The sequence below is a fragment of the Eptatretus burgeri genome, chromosome 1, assembly GCF_056783735.1.
Source record: "Eptatretus burgeri isolate ZD-2024b chromosome 1, Ebu_testis_v1, whole genome shotgun sequence".
NCBI classification, from domain to species: Eukaryota; Metazoa; Chordata; class Myxini; order Myxiniformes; family Myxinidae; genus Eptatretus; species Eptatretus burgeri.
In genome coordinates, this window is record NC_140961.1 from 158,085,150 (window position 1) to 158,108,312 (window position 23,163).

The 23,163-nt window shown below is 38.8% G+C and overlaps 1 protein-coding gene and 1 pseudogene across 2 annotated transcripts in view; both read right to left on the reverse strand.

Moving 5' to 3' along the window:
- Window positions 1–23,163, reverse strand: part of LOC147035849 (extracellular calcium-sensing receptor-like) — an 85,060-nt gene that overhangs the window by 44,002 nt on the left and 17,895 nt on the right. The window contains exon 2 of one of the 2 annotated variants that reach the window (XR_015049062.1): window positions 16,414–16,608. Coding sequence is in view for 1 of the 2 variants with exons in the window: in XM_085845063.1 (XP_085701189.1) it covers window positions 16,414–16,833 (420 nt within the window). In the remaining variant the exon portion in view is untranslated. Of the gene's footprint in view, window positions 1–16,413; window positions 16,863–23,163 lie in introns of those variants that run through there. The other variant, XM_085845063.1, reaches the window with a different exon arrangement.
- On the reverse strand, window positions 1,347–4,846 carry LOC147035851 (uncharacterized; annotated as a pseudogene).

Genomic DNA, 23,163 nt, shown 5'->3' on the forward strand with positions numbered 1-23,163 from the left:
ATTTTTGAGGTCAACATCAGCTGAATTTCTAAGATTGTTAATTTTCATCCAATTGACTTGAAATTTGAAGAGGAGTTGCATATTTGGTGACTTAATTCAACCACATATTATATTTCAGGTCAACATAGGCCAAAGGTCAATAACTTAGTTAAGATTTCTAAAATCATCAATTTTCATCCAAATGACTTGAAATTTAGAGGATTTACAAATCAATTATTTGAGGTCAACATTTTAGTCCAAAAAAATACTGGTTCAAAATCAATGAAACAGTATTTTTGAGGTTAATATCAGCCAAAAGGTCAACTTCGGCCAAATTTCTAAAATTGTCAATTATCATCATAAGTGCACATCACATCACTGAATTCAACCACTAATTCTTTTTGACATCAACATAGGCCAAAAGGTCAACGTAATTTTTTTCGTCAATTTTCATCCAATTGACTAAATTTTAAGCCAATTTGCATATCAAATCACTGAATTTAACGAACAAGTATTTTTGAGGTCAACATCGGCCGAATTTCTAAGAATGGCAATTTGCATCTGATTGGCTTGAAATTTGAAGACGATTTGCACGTTTTGTCATTGAATTCAACCACCAATTCTTTTTAAGGTCAAATTTGTTTTATGCATTTTGCAAGTATTGTGGTATGCATCGAGATTCCTTTCTCATTAACACGATTGTATTAGTCCATAGTAGTAGGGGACCCAGACTGCCATAGCATACAAAATAAGGGTTGGAGGTCACACTTCTTGCTATACTTTGTTTCTATGTGTTTTTAGGTAGGTATGTCCATTCCTCATAAGGTTCCAGAGGTCTGCTCATCAGACACTCTTGCGAACAATTTCTGTGGGTGGAAGTTTGAAGATACGAGATCACCTAAATGAGCCAAATAATTAGGGGTAGGGGAAACTAAATTGAGTTTTTTAATGTAGTAATTGTGATGAAAGTCATGCATATTAGGTATCATTGGAAAGAGCTATGGTCAAGTTAAATTTTGATAATTTTTCTATTTTGATGACGTCATCAAAATGTCACGAGAGGCCAAAAGGTCACGTATTTTTGTCAGAAGTCAAAATATGGGAAATCGTGATATAATATGTAGTGTTCTAGTCAAAACAAAAGAGAGTGAAAAAGACAAACACCATTAATATAAGAGTAGATATACACTAAGTTTTTGTATTAAGAAAAGTTACATAAGTACAATAGTTTTCATATTAACTCATTCTGACAAGAATGCAAAATCAGCAGAAATGTATAAAAATATGGATTTTATGAAATAGATGAGAGACTGCATTTTTTTACAGTAACATCTTTATTAACATCAAATATTAGTACAATAAGGCTTTATATGCATTTAGTATACGATTTAACCCTTTCATGGTTAAAACTAACCCTTTTTATTGTTTGGGTAATGGTTCAATGTGTTATGTAATTCAGTCGTCAAAACTACACATTCTATTCAATTTCTTGGTCCTATAGGAACCAATGACCAAATGTCAGTGACACTGAGTTCCAATCTGCTCATCATAGTAGTTCTGATTGAAATATTCATATCAAATAGTCCTCATCCTCCGAGGCTAGATCGCAATTCTGTGGATCTCTGCAGCACTTGCAGGCAATGGTGCATTTCAAGCCGGCCATTCTACATAAACAGCGTCCTTTGAATTTACCTTTCTTGCATTTACAATGGGTATGAACTATTCCAGGTTTTGAGGGCTTAGTCATTCGTGTGGCAAGCAGGCAGCCATTCTTTTTGGACCTCCCAAATTTACAAGGGTCAGGAAGCTCTGGGTCTGGCTGTGATGCACGTTTGCAAATTGTGGTTTGGTGGAGTGATCTGAGCAGATGCAGCAAGAATGCATCCTCTGTGGGTGGTAGAGAACAAATATCTTCCTTCTTCGTCATAAACAAGTGGCAGCGTAGTTCATCTAATGTGCCTGAAAACTCCTTGTTGCCATGTAGTGCTATGAAGAAATTTCGAGCTGAAGAGACAACTTCTGTAGATACATCTAAGCTTTTACCTTGGGTTCTGTATTCTGCGAGAGGTCCAGGTATCTCGGTGCATTCAAAGGTCACTTTGAGTTTACGTTTTTTTTCCAATATGAAAGGGATAGCTGACTGTGTCACACCCACTCAGTATGTATGTGGTCAATAGCATTGCAGTGATATCCTCTTGATATTTGGATGCAAGGTAATGTGCTATTGCATGACATGGCAAGTGTATATATAATCTCTGGTTCTGAGGTCCAGTTGTGGTTTTATGAACCCAGAATTCCTTTAAGGATGACAGGTTAGAACTGTAGAAATTCCCATGACAATAATATCTGTATCATTGGCTTCTATGACAATTCTACTGCAGTTTTGTTCCTCTATACTGTGCAATGCATGGGCAAATACTTGTGTGTCCGCATCCTCATGAGCTGGGCAAACCAAACACGGTAGTTCAGTTAGTGAGTGTTGTGACAACATTATGGCTGGTCCAGGTGTAAATCCACCGACGATCACAATGCAGTCATCCGGAATGGTATGGCACTCTTGTGCCCAAGATTCGTAAAGATACTATAGCAGGTTCCTCTTGTTTTCCCGTTTTCCAATGAAATGTTTCCATTGTGGTAAGGGAAGAGAGTGGTGCGGAACGTATGTTGTTGTTGTCTGAGAGCCCTTTTCTCTACGATATCTTTCTTCATGTTTCAAGTTATTGGATGGACTAACATCATATCTATCTCCTATGACATGGATGACATTGCATCCTTCTGGCCTCATGCTTGTTATCTTTGCCAAGTATCTGCTCGAAGTCAGCACTACCCATGTCCCTGTACCGTTGAACGAAGGCCATCATATCGACAAGCATACATGTTTTCTGATCAGAAGCTGGTATATTTCCCTTTTCCTCCCAATTTGAGCCCATGATTCCCTTCGATGCGATGAGGTAATCTGCTTTGTCCCCCTTCTGCATAGCATAGCCAGAGGGATGTCAACATCTGGGTGAAACAGTGAGCTTGGATACTCTGGCCATTCGTGGGAAAAAGCATCCAGTTTCTCCTTTTTGCTAAGGTTCTGAGCAAAACACAAACTCCTTATAACAGCACTTTCCTCTATGTAGAGTTTCTTGGACTTCAGGGCAGGTGAAGCAGTTTTTTTTTACCTTTTCAATAAAGGGTTTCAAATGAACTGGCTGCACCTTTTCACTGTTGGACTTTTCTGCATTGGCAAGGGCTGCCAGTCCCCTTTCCTTTGCTTGGATAAGTTCATGTGTTGATGCCAATTGTCCTGTGGAGATATTTACCAGGTCTTCACCAGAATAGCTAAAAGGATTGATCATTTTCTCTTTCACTATGTTTAGGATTTTTCTGAGAGTTTTTTGTCTTTTACTGCAGAACTGTCATCGCTTGAGGTCTGATCCTCAGTGTTGTTCATGTTGGCCATTCTACGCGTTTGTTCAGATACTGCTGTGATGCCAGGTAGAGCTTTTAGATACTTTGAAATGGTTGCTGGTTGTTGGGTAATAGCAGTGAAAAGTTTTGTTTTAGCATCTTTATTATATGTCTGTTCTAGTGCCATGTCTGTCCAAACTCCTTTGAACTTTCCTTCCTTTTTTCTTACCACAAAGTTACCATTTTTGAACTTGGTCTCAATTGAAGCCGGTAACTTATTCATGGCGTGCAGATAGTGTGGCAAACAAGATACATATTTAGAATGTCCGGCAGACGTTAGGTATGGGAGGATCTCTTCGGCTGCAGCATATGCAGGTCCCATATGCCAGCCCTCTCTGCAGAAATGTACCTCTTCAGGATAGTTATCATTTCTATGTACATAAGCCACAGTTGACTTGTAGGTGAAGTGCACTTAGTCTTCACAAATTCATCCATCTTCTTCATAACATCATCAAGACTGGCCTGAGCTTCTTTACAGGCATGCTGGATGTCGTGGTCTTTGCTGCTATTGACTGTCACATATCTTACTCAATTGGATGGACAAAGATGATAATTCATTAATGCCAGTGGACTTTTCCACCAGCCAGTCTTCGAAGACTTCTCATAAAAGTGCATATATACCATTCTCTACAAGAGTGTGAGCTCGCAACATTTGATAATAATCTTTTCCAGACATTATATTGTTAGCAGTGCCTGGCAAGCACACACCGCCTTCAATGAAAAGGTCTTCTAGTCCAGTTCCTTTCATCAGTTTGCCAATTCCCCCTTGAAAATTAATTGCAATGTGAAATCCACCCATTCGAAGAATAAGGTGGTCGTACTTTGTGGGATGTTTCTTCTGTAATGCCAGAACAATTTCATAGATGGCTTGATCGCACGTCAAATCACAGAATTATTGACCCAGATCTTTGGATACAGTCATACAATAATCTACTGACTCTTGAACAACATCAGGGTTGGTTGGGGAAAGAGGAAGAAATGGACCATAACCAATCACAGAAGCCTTTTCACATTTTTAAATCTGCATTTCTTTGAAGTTTTTCCAGGATACTGGATGCATTTCATGTGTGAGATCTCGTAAATCAGTGGAACCTGTCATACATAGTTTGAACAGAATATTGAAGTCTTCTTCCATTTTAAATATGTTTGTGTCATCTGGGTCAAGTTTGAGTCGAAGCAAGGAATGACTTTTCTGTCGATCAGGAAGGGTGATCCAACTTCTTCTAGGTTTAACAGGCTCCGTGTCCTCAAGGGTAAAACTACCAAAATCACGAATCACTGCTCATCTTCACTCTTTCATTCCTCTTTTTTCCCGCCTTTGGAATAAACTTCCTCACTCTATTCTTTCCCATTCTTCCCTGCAGGCTTTCAAAACAGCTGTTCACCACCACCTCTTATCTTCCCCCATCCAAATCCTCGATCTTTTCTACCCCCGATAATCCACCCAAGCCCACTTCCTTCATTTCTCCTGCTTTCCTTCCTGAAAGTCCCTGAAATGTCCATCTTCTCTTCGCCATGTTCCCCGTCCCATCCCCATCCCTTCCACAGTTCACCTAATGTGTCTGTTCCCCACTGTTTTGTCCCTTCCACTCCCGCCCCTCTTGTCTCATGCCTCCTTGCTGTGAGTTGTGTGTTAGCTCTCATACGAGCCTCGACCAAGGTATACAAAAAAAATAAAAATAAAAAAAGGGTCACTGAACGGGATTTTTTTGGTAGCGGAATGCACTTCGTGCTTGATTGGTTTTCTCTGGTGGCATCATTGGGATATTGCTAGATTATATGTGTGGTTCCATGAGTAGTTGTCCCATCATCGGTGTTCTCATGAAAGTCAAGATCATCAATGGCAAACTGGGTGAAAATATATTTTGCAATGTTTCCAGGAATGAAATAGCCTTGCTTTTCTATCTGATCATTAGCTTCATTTGCCATGGTGGATATATATCTCTGCGCATCATTATAACTGATGCAGTTACCAAATCTATTTAGTAGGGTTACCGTGTCCTTACGTCGAGTCTGCTTTATGATGTGCACAGCAGTGCCAACATGTTTGGGAGTTGCTATTTTAGCAATGGCAGCACATATATCCTGTGAAAGGTCGAGCACTTGTTCATGCTGTTTTCCGTCAAGCACAACACGGTCATCAGGACCAAGACCACTGTCTGCCTCAGTCAACATCCAAGCAATCTGGTTGTGCAAGTAATTCGGGACACACTTCAGTGCATATTCATATGATATATCCATGTTTACTTCTGCAGCATCCACGTGCTTCAATATCTTCCTTTCTTCACTGGCTATTGATTTAAGCTGTTTGTGAATAGCCTTTGCAGTTGGAAATGACTCAGAAGGTGATATATGGGACTGTTGAGGTTCAGTGTCAAGATCCTCCTCAATATATTCTGATTTCTCCAGGCGATCTTTCACTTTCTTAACTTCTGTGAGGACTGTTCTCAAAGCCAACTTGGAGGAACATCAGAGATTTGAAGTAACGACCTGGGGAACAATCATAATTTGCTCACCATAGTGGTTCTGAAATTGTTTTACAAGCGTATCACTATGATATGACATGGCATGTTCCACATGCTTCTCATCCAACCACCTATGAAGCGTATCACGCAATTGCGAAACAAAATAAATACAACAATAACTGAGCAGTTTTGCTTCAATAGTAGAAATAAGCCACTGAAACCCTTTTCATAGACGCTCAAAGTGTCAGTAGTGTTGATATCTGTGGGGCGTTTGTTCATAAAACTATTCAAACACAAAAAAAACTAATTTCTTCCTGCCATTGTATGGTTCTGAATAATGGACTAAAGTGGGATTGAAAATTTTCTGAAATCAACACATGATGCCAAGGAGAGCTGAATAGCAATTTACCTCCAATTACTGAAGAGTGCTTTGTTTTAAAAAAATATGGTGGCCTGTTCAAGGGTACTGTTTTTTATATTTGCAACTACAACAATACATGAAGGCTTAGCTGTAACATTATGATTAATAAATGTAGGCCTATACTCTTATACTTGTGGCCTTTCAATGTATTTAGTTCCAGCATCACTCAGCTCCAGTTCAGGAAAGAGAGTATGCTTTATTGAAATGTCTGAAACTGGAAAAGGGTTAATGAAGGAATGGGTTAATATACACTTCTGGTGAACAAACATTCATTCCGATATCCATTTGTGATTATGCAAATGCTTCACAAGCTTCAAAATAAAATAATAATTGTATTTTTTCAGAAAAAGGTGAAATGACTTTTTTTGCTTATTTTGCATATCGGACTTGAGGGGTTAATATGAAAACTATAATACTTATGCAATTTTTCATAATATAAAAAACTTTGGGTAAATGTTGGCTTATATTAATAGCATTTGTAGTACCCAGACTCTCTTAGTTTGGTCACAGCACCATATTTAATATCACTAATACTCAGATTTTAACTTGCATCCAAAATCTATGACCTTTTGACCCCTAGTGACATAATCGATGAGGTCATCAAAATTTTATTAATGCCAAATAGTAGTGTGGGCCAACCCCTTCTCAATGATACCTCATATGCATGACTTTCATCACAATTACTTCATAAAAAACTCAATTTAGTTTCCCCTACCCCAAATTATTTGGCTAATTTAGGTGATCTCGTATCTTCAAACTTCCACCCACAGAAATTGTTTGCAAGATTGCCTGATGAGCAGATCTCTGAAACCTTATGAGGAATGGACATACCTACCTAAAAATATATCGAAACAAAGTATAGCAAGCTGTGTGACCTCCTTCAAATGATTAGGGCTCTGGGTCCCTGAGGTACAAACAGTGCAACATATGTGTGGTGGCCATGAAAAGTCTTGCTCGCCCACCTTGTAACCAAAGTAGTGATTGTATGCGACCTTGAGATGATTTTTATGTTTTTTGCTTGATTATGAGGCGTATACTTGCCACGTATAAAGCAAAAGCTGTCTGCACTGTTAGGACATGTTCGTCTATTCATATCAATCTAAAATATAATATTATAATATCGAAGTATGCATTGTATTAAAAGGAACACTTGAAATACGTAATATTGGATTTCCAATGTTTTCTGGTAACTAATATTCCTTCGGAATTCAGATTTTTTTTTTCTTTAACTTGTTTGGTTATTTTGGATATCAGATTCAAAATCGGCATACTCCAATTTGTCTAAGACACAAACGTTTGCCTCAGTAGCAAATTTGTTGTTGTCCAGTGTAATTATCTTACTGGAGTTCTCAAGACACTTCCCTGGCAACCAATAGAGAATTACAGAGGTTTAAAAATTATGTTCATAACATTTAAAGCTGTATATAAATTGGTTCTTCTCCATTTATCTGAATGTATTACAACTTATTTTCCATCAATAAAGCAAGAGTCATCATTAGGAAATTCCTGGTTGTTCACACATCAGTACGAAGACTTTTGGTGATCCAGCATTCCTTAGTTATCCTCCACAATGTAAAACTTTTGGCCATATAAAATATGCACTGCCTCCAAAATCATCTCTCCCATTGTTGTTATCTTTTTAGGATTCTCTTCTCATTTCATCATCTTCTTTACTAATTATCATTAATCCTTTTCAGCACTTTTAAAATCCATTGCAAAATAAAAGTGCTATGATAAAAAATTGATTATTTCATTGAGAAGAAATGCTCATGGAAGAGCAAGCGACATATTCGGATGGGAGGGGATATGGGGGAGGGGAATGTGGGGGAGGGGAATGTGGGGGAGGGGAATGTGGTGGAGGGGAATGTGGGGGTTCAGGATGTGGGGAGGGGGGGATGCAACACATCGGCAGCAGGAAAAAAAGGGGAGGGAACACCTTTCCATGATCCGGGACCCCCATATAGTTGTGAACTTCAGATTGAGATTTTATGACGATCTTAAAGGCAAAGATGGAGCAAAATGCAATTTCGGAAGCAAAGATATATGTTTAGCAAGTTGGACAGAATATTTTTCGAGCAGAGGCCTCAAACCGATCTGAACATTAACCTTGACAGTGAAAATATAAATATAGATTTTTTATGTGTGTGTGTGTGTTTGTGTTGTTTTTCAGGAACTAGCAAGTTCTCCGTGCCCACACGGGGTTTTAAACTGGGTTGGGAGGCAGATGGCAAAAATGCAAATGGCAAATTCTGTCATCGAGCCGGCAAGCTAGGAGCAACAATTGGCATTTATTGCCACATCAGAAACAATTTAAATGCTCTAATGGCGGCGAGGTACTCCATTTGAAACTGTTTGTTTGATAAATGTAGCTTTTTGATGTCTGGGTCTGTAATTAAAGAAATTGTACTGGTATTAAAGCCTGTGATAAATTGTAAATTAATCGTAGGATTAATAAACTGAGTCATTCCCAATCATCCTGAAGCTTTCAAGAACATCCACCATCCCAATACCACAAAAAGTGGTTTTGTTTCATTGTAGACCACTCAGACTCAAACTCATATTTTCATTCATTCAACAGTTGGAATAAACAAAAGTGGTGTTGACTTGCAGATGCCTAATATCTATGATGTACGCACATAAATGTGATGCAACTTTTGACAATCCACCCTCCTTCTATTCATATCTAATTCGTTCATTCAGCTCAACTCATGCTGATCAAATTGTCACGATGTTTGGCGACATTTCACTGGTAAATGAGCAAATGTTTGTGAGTATTCAGCAATGAAGTGAAGCACCTGTCTCATTTCTGTTGTGCATTAAAGTGTATGCATTGAAGGGTGTGGTACCTGCCTCTTCTTTTTTCCCATTCCATACAATTTTTTGAGGCACAATTGCAAGTTGTTTCCCTGGAGGATTTGATGACTTGAAAGAACCCACGACTGTGAAGTTTAACTCTTGAGCATAATTTTGTGTCCAGTTGATCAGTTCATAGATTGCTGGAGGATCTCCATTTTTATCAAAACTCATAGTCTCGTTAAAAATGACAAAATGAACGTTTTTTACATAAAAAAGTAACTAAGGTGAGCAAAAGGATGCAACGTAAAAGAGTTATTTTTTCACTGTAATACAGTGGGAAAATATCACATGTTTTAACAGGTAGATTTATGGGAAACAACACCAGTAGATCTTTCTTACCTGCCAAGGTTCAAAATTCTTCACATATGCACATGTCAAATTCACAAAGGGACCCGAGGTATCCTGGCACTCTTGCATATTGTGCAGAGCATGTGCAATGGTATACACAGCTGTGTATGTGTTTAGTTGATAGCTTGTTGGTAAGGCATTATAAATCGAGTTCAGTTGGTCGAGAAGCTCAAGGCTATTGCACGGAAGTAAATCAGTTTCATAATCAAATGTACAATTCAAACTTTTCTTCCAGAACTCAATTATAAATTTGTGTGTTCCACAACTTTTCTTTGTCAACACATCACCATAACCTTTTGTTTGCATTCCATATTTTTCCTGTAATTACCCCATGCATGCAAAGTGAAAAGCGGAGTTACTCAAATGAATTGTATGTCTGTCCGTCCATCTTGTCAGTTTATAATCGAGGAACAACTTATTTTAAAAGGAATGTTATATTTTTAACACAAATCAGAACATGAATCGGAAGACAAGTCTTTCGTTTTACTATACTTTGCCTTTGAATTTATCCCGATTGCACATGCCCAGAGAGGAGTGAGTTGTTTTTTTTTCACTCTGTCTGCCTGCCTGGCAATCAATCTAAATTGAAAATCATTCCAAACAGCAAACTTCCTGTTTCCTGTTTGGAATGATTACCTTGATAACATGGTAGTTATGGTAGTGTGATATACACTATGAATGGTGGAAGTTTAGCAGTGTGAAGGATTTAATTTATTCATAAGACTTTTAAAATATTTATTTTATTTAAAATGAATTGTATACTTGAACAATGTAGAACACAAATTGCCTTCTTAAAGCTTCCAAGAACCTCTAGTTTTGCAGTACTTGGACATGTTCTATGGGGTGGTGTGTAAGGTGTGTATAAGACTGCTTCATCGCACTAAATTTTTGGATTTTTTTAAAAACGATCTTTAAAATAATTGTTTTACTAAAATTGAAGTACTCATATACTTAAACCCTGTGTATGGTATCGTGTTCTATGAACTTCATAGTTTCAACTGTTGAAAAAAATCCCCCCCAAAAAAAAAATCAAGAAAACCGATTTTGGCAACACACTGCATGGAATTGAAATAAAATTTGTCATGTCGAGAGTTTATTTCCAGATAAAGTTAGGCAGCGAACCACATTGAACGTGTATTTCACTTTTACTAAAACCATAGGACAATAGTTATTCAATTATAGAAAATTTATTTTTAGTTGGAAAATTTATTTTAAGAAAATTACAGACACGTAGTTGCTTGGGTTTTGAAAAAAATTATTAGTGAAATTCGGGATATTATTAAAATGAGAGCTAAATATAGGAAACAAGTTACTCAACGTTGGAGCTTCATTCGGTCTTCAATTGTGGAATCTGTCTCTAATTTTGTTTACAAAATGTGCACCAAGATTAAGTTATCGGTAAACAGTTATAATGCATCGTATGACAGAGATGTGGAAGTCCTGGATAATAGGATTAAGTTTTTTAATAGTCGGGGCTTACTTTCACTGGGTCGGTCTAAATCAGTGTTGAACAAGCCGAGTGTTCGGAAAGACATTCAGGATCTCCATGACAACAACATAATAGCTCCAGCGGATCAGGCTGTTAATAATATTGTTGTGGTTTGTAAAAAGTTTTATGCAGAGGTTTTATTAAGAGAGTTAGGCATTGACACGGTTACTTTCACTGGAATAGAAAATAGCACATATGTTCCTTGTCATAAGTAACTCCAAGATATTAGCTCTGAGAATCAGGAAGATTTAGTTAATAATTTCAGTATTAAATGTAAAGAGGTAAGTCTTTGTATTCCTCAGCCATTCTGGATCCCAAAGATTGATCAGAATCCATAAAATATAGGTTTATAGCGATGCTAGGCAGTGTTCCACCAAACAGTTATCGGTTACAGTTAATTCAGGCTTACAAGTTGTTTGGGAACAGTTCAGGATACATTGTTTAGCAATCTATCTATAATTCCAGCAATCTCTGTGTGTGTCTGTCTGTCTGTGACCGCCAGTCCGATCTCATTGAAACTTGCCAGGAATATTGCCGCGGACCCCCGGATGTGCCTTTTCGAGGTTTGATATCGATCGGACGAGCGGTTCCCAAGTTATGGCCATCAAATTGCTTTTTCAGTGTTGAAAAGGTGTATATATGGCAGCTGAAGGTGTCGTTCCACCTTCTCACCTTATCATGCCATTTTTCCCCAAATTTTTAATAACCAGATGACCACCGGTCCGATCGGATTGAAGCTTGCCAGAAATAATGCCGGGCCATGTATCTGTCAACCAATGACAGGACACAATGCTATGACATCACGAATGACGTCACAATTAATGTTTATTTAATTTTTTTTTGTTTTTGCATGATTGATGTCACAATTCTTCTTCTTCTTCGTTTGGTATGAGGTCACAATCGACACTGGGGACCTGAGTACGTGCCCTTTCAAAGTTTGATATCGTTCTTCCTCATCCATTTCAGCTGTTTCCCAAGTGTTTCCCAAGGTTTGAAAGCTGTTCTTTCCCAAGGTTTGAATTAATTAAGTAATCCCAAGGTTTGAATTCTCCCGAGGGAAACAGCTGTTTCCCAAGGGTTTGAAAGCTGTTTTTTTCCCAAGGTTGGAATTAATTGTTGTGCTTGGTAGACATTTGTGAATACATTTACAGAGAGAGGGGCGAGAAATGAGGGGAGAGAGAGGAGAAGGGAGAGAGAAGGGCGAGAGAGAGGGGGCGTCACAATTCTTCTTCATTTGATATGACATCACAATTGATGCTGGGGACCTGATACTGCAGGCAGGAAGCTGCACATACTGGCACACACCTACGGGCCCGCACTAGTTGAGAAGAATTCTGCTATTAACACTTTCTGGAGCTTTAATTCTACTTTAGAGTTCTAAGTTAGGATAGATGCCTCAATATCAAATCAGTTGAAGTTTTTGATTTTTCACCTTTATGTACAAATTTGCATTTAGTACTAGTGAGTGATTCACTCTTCAAAGTAATTGACAAGGTTTTAACTCTTGTAATAAGTTTTTATGTGTCAAGTTTGATAGAGCATTCTTCTCTGAAAAGAAATACTCAAGTTTTCATTGTTTTGATAATCAGAAGTTTAAGGATGCTGTTAGTTATATTTTATTTAATGCTTTTGTGTGTTTTTGTGGAATTATGTTTCAACAGGTTAATGGTATTCCCATGGGTGGGAATTGAAGCCCCTGACTAGTGGACATTTTTCTTATTTTCTGTGAATTTTCATTGATGCAAAATCTGATGAAGGAGAAAAAAAATAGGATAAGCTAAATATATTTTTTTAAATCTCAGACATGGACCCAAATTTTTTTTTTTTTTTAATCTCAGACATGGACCCAAAAAATTTTTTTTTTTAAATCTCAGACAATCTTATATGAATGATATTTGTGTGGTTTACTCTCATATCTTTGATAGGCAGATTCACAAGATTTATCCAGATAGCCTGACTGTAAACAGGAGTGTTAATGATTGCAAAGTTGCTGCATATCTGGATGTGTTGGTTAGAGTTGGACAGAAAGGCTTTAGTACAAGTGCAAATCAGAAAGTTGATGATTTTCAGTTTGAAGCGTAGTTAGAGAAGAGTAGTTAGATCCTGATTATTATAAATTATTGTGCAGACATCATCAGCATATGCAGATACCATAACAGAGTGCTTTTCTGGAGAAGGTACAAAGCTGAAGAGAGAGTTTCTAAGATTGATTGGTAATGGCACAAGAGAAAGGCTGAAGAAAGGCTCAAGAAAAAAAAAAAACATGTCAGAACAGCTGTACACACAAGGACACAACAGAGTTTGGGAAGTAAACCACTGGCACATCCGCAAAAACTTTGATGTCTCAGTTGCAGAAAATTTGTGGGAAAATGAACCAAAACCATGGATTGAAAACATGGAAGTACCACTCACGTATGAACTAATGATCCTATCAAGCGTGAACATCGATAACAAAGCATTGCAACCAGATATCAGTCTTAGCTACAAAAAGAGAGAAGGCTTTGTGACATGAGGTGTTAATACCAGTGATTTTGGACTAAACAATGCAGAAATCAAGAAAATGACCAAACCCCAAGACCTCAAGAATGAACTGAAAAGATCCTGGAAGCTAAACAATGCCAAAGTTGGAGCAGTGATCATTGGAGCTTCAGGAATGATGACAAAGAACCTCACAGGGATATTAAAAACAACCCTGGGAATATTACTTCACAGCTTGGTCCATTAATTGTGAACCCTTACCAAAATGAAGGTGGTTATTTTGAGCCTGCCCTGTGAGGACTCTATTCCATATTGTAAAACCCACATATGTACATACCAATCAATGACACACACACACACACACACACACACACACACACACACACACACACACACACACACACACACACGTACACACTCATCAAGTGCATAAAAACGACAAACACAAAGATGTGCTTTTGAAACAGTGTTCTTTGAAAGAGTATTTAAAGTGGTTAATTCGCGAAATTCAATTCAAAAATGTATTACGCCACAGAACACTAATTGTCGATTTATACTTTGTCTTCACAGCGAAAACTAGAGGGGGAGCACCCGGGAGAGTGCTGAAAACTCCGTCGCCAATACTGCTGGGTCACTCAAGTTAACCTTATAACTTATTCATTAAATATGATGTCAACAGTGCTTACAGAGTTATAGTTCTTTTCTCAAACATTTTTTGTGGGGGGGGGGGGTTGGAAATCACTTTAAACATGTAGAAATGCAAAAAAAAATTCTCTATTTTTTTGGGGGGGTAACAATCTTTTTTCGGGGGGGGGGTTGGAAATCACTTAAAACATGTAGAAATGCAAAAAAAAAAATTTCCCCTCTAACAATTTTTTTTGGGGGGGTGGGGCAAGTCCAAAATTTTATGGCATGATCCTTGGACCATACCTAACCCCCCCCCCACCAAGTTTTGTCGAAATCCGTCAAGGAGTTTTTCCATAATACTGTTCACAAACAAACAAACAAACAGAAAGGGGTGAAAACAGTAACCTCGGATCTTCGATGGTGGAGGTTAAAAGTGCAAAAAAAAATTTTTTTCTCTAACAATTTTTTTTTTGGGGGGGTTGGAAATCACTTAGAACATGTAGAAATGCAAAAAAAAATTGGGGGGGGGTTGGAAATCACTTAAAACATGTAGAAATGCAAAAAAAAAAATTCCCCTCTAACAATTTTTTTTTGGGGGGGGGATTGAAAATCACTTAAAACATGTAGAAATGAAAAACAACTTCCCCTCTAACAATTTGGGGGGAGGGGCAAGTCCAAAATTTAATGGCATGATCCTTGGACCATACCTAACCCCCCCCACCAAGTTTTGTCAAAATCCGTCAAGGAGTTTTTCCGTAATAATGTTCACAAACAAACAAACAAACAGAAAGGGGTGAAAACAGTAACCTCCAATCTTCGATGGTGGTTAAAAATGCAAAAAAATATTTTTTTTCTCAAACAATTTTTTTTTTGGGGGGGGGGTTGGAAATCACTTAAAACATGTAGAAATGCAACAAAAAAAATTCCCCTCTAACAATTTTTTTTTGGGGGGGGTTTGGAAATCACTTAAAACATGTAGAAATGCAAAAAAAAAACATTTCCCCTCTAACAATTTTTTTGAGGGGGGGCAAGTGCAAAAATTAATGTCATGATCCTTGGACCATACCTAACCCCCCCACCAAGTTTTGTCGAAATCCGTCAAGGAGTTTTTCCGTAATACTGTTCACAAACAAACAAACAAACAAACAGAAAGGGGTGAAAACAGTAACCTCCGATCTTTGATGGCGGAGGTTAATAAACAATGCAAACACCTGCTTGGCCGGACCTTATTGTTTTTTTATATATCAATGTCGAAGTGAGAGGTGGATTACAAAAAGAGATCGCACAAAAAGGTTTAAAAAAGCGATGTCCTGTAAAAATTAAATTCCACATTTTCAGTGGATGAGACACCTCCCGAGGAACCCACCGCATGGCAATGCGGGACCCGACAAAGGAGGAAACGTACAATGTGAGATTGAAATTGATGCGAGATTCAAAGCATGGTTACTTTTTACAAAACCAACAACCAAGCAGCTTGGAGAGCACTCACAAATTGGCTTCAGCACTCAAGCAAGCACTCTAACAAAACGGTTGAAAAGAAACAGATCCCTTGGCATTCAATTGGCAATCACTGGGACGTTATGCTCAACATACACATCAAGGAGACGCCCAAAATATAAAATGTGTCCGAATTGAACAAATTAACCCTTTTCAAGGAGTTTGAACTGCTTGTAAGTTTGATGCTGGAGCATAAATTTTGTAATTCTCCGATGTTTAAGAGATACTCATGGCGATCGCATGTGCGGAGTTGAAATAAAACAAAGAACGCTGACGCCACCAGGCGTTTATCAATATTGCAATGTACCCAGCGATTTGTAGCTATGATGAACAGATATTAATTTTGATAATATGAGTGAGGAAAGTGAAAAAAAAAAAAACTATCATTAAGAAATCGTTGCGGCCTCTTCCAAGTCAAGGCATGGTTGAGCTGGCCAAAAAGCATGGTGCCCTCAGAACCCAGCGAGGTTACCCAGGAAACACCTTAAGACCCCAGAGAGCGATGTGGCCATGGATTGCCTGATGAAGGATATAATTAAATAAGGCCGTTTTAATCAACCAAGTTAATGAGATGGTTGCCATGGCAACACAATTTATCCAATCACAGCCGTGATCTAATCAGGTTGAGATAATGTCACGAGGAATAGATGTATGCAATATGGAAGCTAAATGTTCAACGGAGTTTTTGAAATATCACGTGCACACAAGTACATTAGACAGTGAATAAAAATTCGTAAATCCAAGATGAAAGAAAACACGATATACAATCCCACGTGCTCCATCATAACAATACTTACAAAAGTTGTTACCTTGGAAGAAATGCTTCTGTTGAAGTGAACTGATTGTTCAGTTTTTGATCCTTCAGTTACAAGCTCATCAAATGCACTCTCATTGTATTCTGAACATTTCTGAGGCGTGATACTTTTCAAATGCTCATACAAACCAGGAATGTGACCGAGTCGTACGTTTGATCCAATAGCACCTTGAAACAGCTGAACATAAGGAGGAGAAGATAGTACTGGATCAGTTATCCATCCATCTGTTCCCAGCCATGTTTTTCCAGAAACATTACGTCTCAAAAGCTCTTTGGCCAATGGTCGAAGTTCGTTCTGAATCATGAACAGCAAAACCACTTTTGCCTTGCTGGTAGACACGACACCACCTTTCAGCTCACACACAGCACAAATCATAAAAACGTTTATAGAAATGGCAAACATTCTGTTGCAATTTATTTTTTAAATGCACCAAGGAATTTCAATTATATTTGCAAGTTTCTTCACAACCAAAGCATAACCAAATGTTCATTCAATTTTCATTTTAAAATAATTCAGGCAGGGATTTAGACTTTGGTCAAGGTACATCCCACAATGGACTTCTATTACCTAAACTTCCCAAGTAGTATTTAATGTCAACAATCTATTGGTAGCAAACGTCATATTGAGGTTAATATCATCTGTGAAATTTATGTAAACTACAGAGTTAATGAAACAGTGTGCAATGTGCAAATTTAACAGACAATTGTCGGAAATAATAACAATGACCAGTGTCAGCTCCGTTGTAAAAGCTCTGCCTGAGAGAATGCCACATTGTTGCTTGGGAGGCATATCAACAAGACTGCTGCCTCAATTGCTGAGGCCCATCTCCACAAGGCGGTGATGGCTATTGGTTGGCTCAAAATCATTCAAAAGGGGGGGAGGGGGCATGGTAATTGTGAAGATTTATTTGACTTTGGATAGCTTGCCAACATGGTGGTCATTATATATATATATATATATATATATATATATATATATATATATATATATATATATATATAGCCTGGTGTTGGTGAGTATATAGTGGTTTATATATATAGTGGTTAGGGTAGTGGCTTGGGATCCAAAAGGTGCTGAGTTCAAGCTCCGTTGGCTGCTTGAAATAATACACACCAGGAGGTTGACTCAGCCTGTCATCCTTCCGAGGTCGGCGAAGTGAGTACCAGTGTACTGGGCACGGTGTATGCCCCCGGTTAGAATAGGTGTACCATATCCCTGTGTCGTAAGAGGCGACCAGGGTTGCGTCAGCAAGGGCATCCGGCGTAAAACCTGTGCCAAATCATTATGTGGTTCATAACGGATAATCCGCTGTGGCGACCCCTTACGGGAACAGCCGAAAGAAGAAGAAGAAGATATGTATATATATATATATATATATATATATATATATATATATATATATATATATATATATATATATATATATATATATATATTGTGGGTGGAGTCAGTTGAACTGTCCAACCAATGGATGGAACTCAGACAGATACTCGGGCAATCCCGAGTCCAATGGGTGGACAGACACTGCTTTAATAGTATAAAAGAGCTCTGGCAATCCGCATTGGTTGGCATCCATGGGGAGGAGGATATTCCTCCTTTTGAAACCCCCTGCTGAGCACAGTGAGGAAAGGCAGCACCATTGTTGTGATGTCGCAGGCACACCGAGTGCCCCAGGAATTGACGGCACTTCACCCAAGCTCTTTGGCTGTGTTTGTCTTGTCTAACAGTCCTGTGTTGTGTCTCATGGATTTGTCTGTTTATTGCCTTGATATCAGTGATTTATGAATGTTGAGTGTTGCATGAATGATTTGGCCTTGATTTGCTCCATTTTGTTGACCAAAGCCAGTTAAGCCTTGGTCTCAAACACTGTTAGTCTGCCAACCTGTTTGTGCCAATTTCCATATATGTTTTTTTCCATGGAGGGAAGCCTGGTGTTGGCTTAGCAGCTGGGGCGGCTGGCTTAGGATCCAAGGGTCCTGAGTTTGAGCCCTGTTGGAGACTGAATTAACACCAGGTGGGGTTGCCTCAGCCTGTCATCCTTCTGAAGGCAGCAAAATGAATACCAGTGTACTGGTAGAGGGGCAAAGATTCAGCAGCACAGCCAGGCTTCCAAGAAACGATAGCTACCCAGCAGCCAAGCTGCCATACCCAAGAAAAGAACAGGATATGTTTTTACAATTCTATCCATGTGGCATCGACTCATTATTGCTTACCCCTTTCTTCTCTCACTAGATTTAAAATATCAAAAACAAAAAGTCCTATTTGCCTCTTCAGTGCACATTAATCTTCTTAATGTTAATGTATAGCTTTCTGTTAAGAACGACACTCAATCTTCCCTTTTGTTGAATTGCATTGACTGTGTTGAACAGTGGAGAATCTTTGTTATGTCATCCAAGCTGCTATTCTATTTATCACAGATGTTCCACAACCCCTCCAATTTCTGTCTAATTTATCTGACGCTCTGACATCTGAAGCAGTGCAGCGTTCTTGTTTTAACTTTTTTTTCATTGATAATACATGAGCTTTGTCAACCATTCGTGATATTTCCATCGTTCTCCACATATATTTATGATGTTTTTGTTGTGATTAATAATACTCGTAATATTACTTCTCTGATGTCTCAAACGATTCCCACCTTCTTGTGGAAAACTTTTGACACAAGTATTTCACAAAGCAAAAGGTGATATGTTCCTGATGATCAGCTGAAGGTGATGGGAATTTGAAAGTTGGACATGCTGCAAGTGATAACTAGTCTAATTTTTTTTGTGAAAGAATATGGGAGATGGACTACATTGTTTGTAATGCAACACACTGCCTGCGAAACACCAATCTGACAGTTTATAGTAGGGTGGGGAATGAAACCCAGAAAAGACAGCTGAAAGGTAAATGTGCCAACCCTTCACCATCCAGAGATGTTGCTAATGATAATATAATTATCATAATCACCAAGGTTATAAATATTTTCTTCCTTGTACATCTGGAAAATAGTGTCACTGAATGCAATGCATCCACTGTATAGTTTCATTTGGTTCAAAAACTGAATCATTCCACTCTGTCCATATTCAGTATCAGCAGCAATGATACCCACATACAACCAGTTAAAGTGCTGAATAAGCTGCACAAGGCTTTGGACTTGGTAAGCATCACTTGGTATTGTGCGAAAGAAAGAGGGAAAATGTTGCTTGCCACTCAGGCATGGACACGATGCATAATCACTTATCTGACGGAGAAATAACAAGATGAGTTCAACCATGATAATTTCATTGAAAATAAGAGAATAAAATATAATTTGATGCAAGTTTGTCAATGGATATGCATCCACATATTCGGTGTCAAACTACTGTTACATTTGACCATTTGAGGCCACGTTAAAGAATAAAGATCACGTAATATAGAACATGAGAGATAAGTGGGAAGAGAGACATCATCAGATGCTTCGAACTCAAGTTAGAGCTTGCAAAATTATTTTTCAAAGGAGCCATGACCATTGACCTTTGACCTGTTGAACCCAAAATTGAATGAGATGATTGCTCTATTACATTCCATACTTTTGCTAAGTTTGGTTGAAATATCTTCAGTGGTTCACAAGTTATCAGGGTACAATGATTTTTAAATGACAGTGAACATTTCTTTCAGACCTTTTACTTTTCGAAACCAACATCACATAAATTAATCTTCATACTACATTTTATACTCATGTCAAGTTTGGCTCAAATCCATTCATTGGTTCACAAATCATCATAACAAAAATACAACAACAGGCGGCAGCCAAGGACCTTACTTCAAGCACAGCCCACAATCAATCAATCCATCAATTAATTAATCTTCTACTCACTCGCTCTGTACACCTCAAATCAAGCACTCATCAGTGTGAACCTTTACTTTCACATTACACTTTATTTTGCTGCGGTTTTGGTTTCTGCAATTTGTTTGAAGGTAAAATCAAACCGATCTGATTGTATATGCTTATTCTGACTTGATGGAAGAACGACAATTAAGCATTAAGTAATCTCCCTTTTGGGAGATTGGAGGGAAGCTCTAAATTTCCTGGTCAAGCAATTGTGAAGCTGGGCATGGCAATTTTCTAGCCCCCAAAAAATGATGCTGCTCCAGTGGCTGATATGCACTGATGATTGTACACTGTATCACTGATCTGCACACGTGTATTTTGCAATCTTTTATTAACTATCTTATGTATTTCCCCTCAAAAAAACAACAGAAACAAGAACAAATCATTGAAAAAACATGTGAAAAGATCGGGGGACGCATTCTCAAAAAACACCCAAACAAGGTAAAATGACACCACATTAGGACACAACAATTCTCTTATGGATTACCATCAAAACATCTTTTGGCAATGTTCCATCACAATCCCACAACAAAAATAAAATGTCAAAAGATGTCATGATGGTAATTCATAAAAGGATTGTGGTGTTGTATAGTGGAATCATAATGTGGTGTCATTCTTACCTTGTTTGGTTGTTTTTTGAGATTTTATTCCACGTTTTTGCATTTTTTATTATTATTATTTTTTATTGCACAAGTACAGTGTACTGCACTGTATTGGAATACATATAGAAGGAAAAATGATTCAAAAATATCTCAGAGGTAAAAAGTAAAAAGAGTTATAAAAAGGGACATGTTTAGTATTTGGGATCAAAAAGAGTTAATTAATCTCTTAAGGTGATAATATATGAGTTTTTTTATCTGGACATAAATCTACAACTAGACTTAAAGGAGAATTACATCTCCCTGGATATTCTTTCTGTTGAGCTGGAAAGCTTCCCCTTTAACCATGGGTGAGCCACCATCTCCTCAAGTCATGAATCTCTGAACTATAGATTATTGAGCATGTGAAAATCACTGTCGAATTGAATGGACTTATTTCTTTTCATTTGTGCAAAACTTCACATTCAACATATTAGAGGTCATCAATAGAGGTATAACTGTGGTCATGTGCAGCAGTTCCTGTGTGTTCAAATCGGAGGCAAGAACAGCTGCTCACCAGGGGGTGTGGCTTGGTTGCAGGACCAACCCTCAGATGAAATGCCCAGGCAGAGGCCAATGAGAAGGCAACAAGGCCAAAAGATAACCAAATGACAGGAGACATAACCAAACCCCCCTCATTCTCGGCAGTTGTAAAAGCCCAGATCGTTTTCAACTCCAGAATGTGGTTGTGGAAATCAGTGAATAAGTTAGCGATATTGACAGCCTGAAACCGGTCTGTCAGCTGAGGGAGTGTATAGCATTGGGATTCTTACATGTATACTATGTGTGAATGTCTTCATAGCTGTAGAGGAACTCTGGGAAGGGTTTGAAACAACAAAGCACTTACCTTATGTAGGCCATCTTGGGTTGCTTTTGGCAGCTTCTTCGGCTGGAGGAGTGGGGGAGATGTCAAATATTTATGTAATACTAGCTACCTGGGGTTAGTTAATTAGGTGAGAGCCGATTGGCTATTCCCTCCGCTCACAGGTGAGAGATGTTGGTGGGTCTTCATTATTTACGAGCAAATACCACCCATCGCTTCACTGATGGGAACACTGAGATGGGGAGAGGGGAGGTGGGGTGATGGAGAGGGGTGGAGGGAGAGTGAGGAGACAGAGGGGAAAGAGAGAGGAGGGAAGGTGAGCAGCGAGGGAAGGAAAGTGAGGAAAGGGGGTCGGGACGCAGTGAGAGGTGAGAGGAATTGAAGGCAGACGTGTGTTGGAGCGTCAATTATAATTCAATGCTATCTAATCAAAATGATTCTCCAGAGAATAACAGTGAAGATGGAAACAAAATAATGTCTGAAAACCATTTTCTACCGGTCATACTATAAAAACCACCTCGAGAGAAACACCGCCCGGACATGTCCGAAGATAAACAGTGCAGAGACAAACACTGCCCAGATGCGTCTAGAGCCAAGCTGTCCAGAGACAAACACCGCTCAGACATGTATGGAGACAAACTCACTTCCAGACGTAAATACTAAACACTGACCAGACACAAACTCCCGTCTGGACATGAACACCCTCTAGACACATCTAGCAACAAACTCGCATCCGGACAGGTCTGGAGACAAACCCCGCCCAGACCTAACTACCCTCCAGACACATATGGATATATATGTGTCCAGAGACAAACTCCCGTCCAGACATAAACAATGCCCAAATACTTTCAGAGACAAACACTGCCTGAACATAAATACCGCCCGGACACGTCCAAAGCCAAACTGTCCAAAGACAAACACCACCCGGACATGTCTGGAGATACACACAGTCCAGAGACAAACACTTCCCAAATGCATCCGGAGTCAAGCTGTCCGGAGACAAACAGCACTCAGATACGAACGGAGACAAACTCCCGTCCAATCATAAATAACGACAGGACACAAATTCCCAACCAGACATAAACACTGCCCGGACACATCCAGAGACAAACACCCATCCCAACATGTCCAGAGACAAACTCCCATCTGGACACGTCTATTGAAAACCTCCCATCTGGACATGTCCAGTGAAAAACACCCATCCAGACATGTCTGGAGACAAACTCCCTTCCAGACATGTCTGGAGACAATCCCCGCCCAGACAACCACTGTCCAGACACATATGTAGATACACTTCTGGAGACAAATTCTTGTCCAGATATAAATACCGCCCGGATACGTTCGGAGACAAACACCACCCAGGAATAAATACCGCCTGAACGTGACCAGAGCCAAGCTGTCCCAAGACAAACACCGCCCAG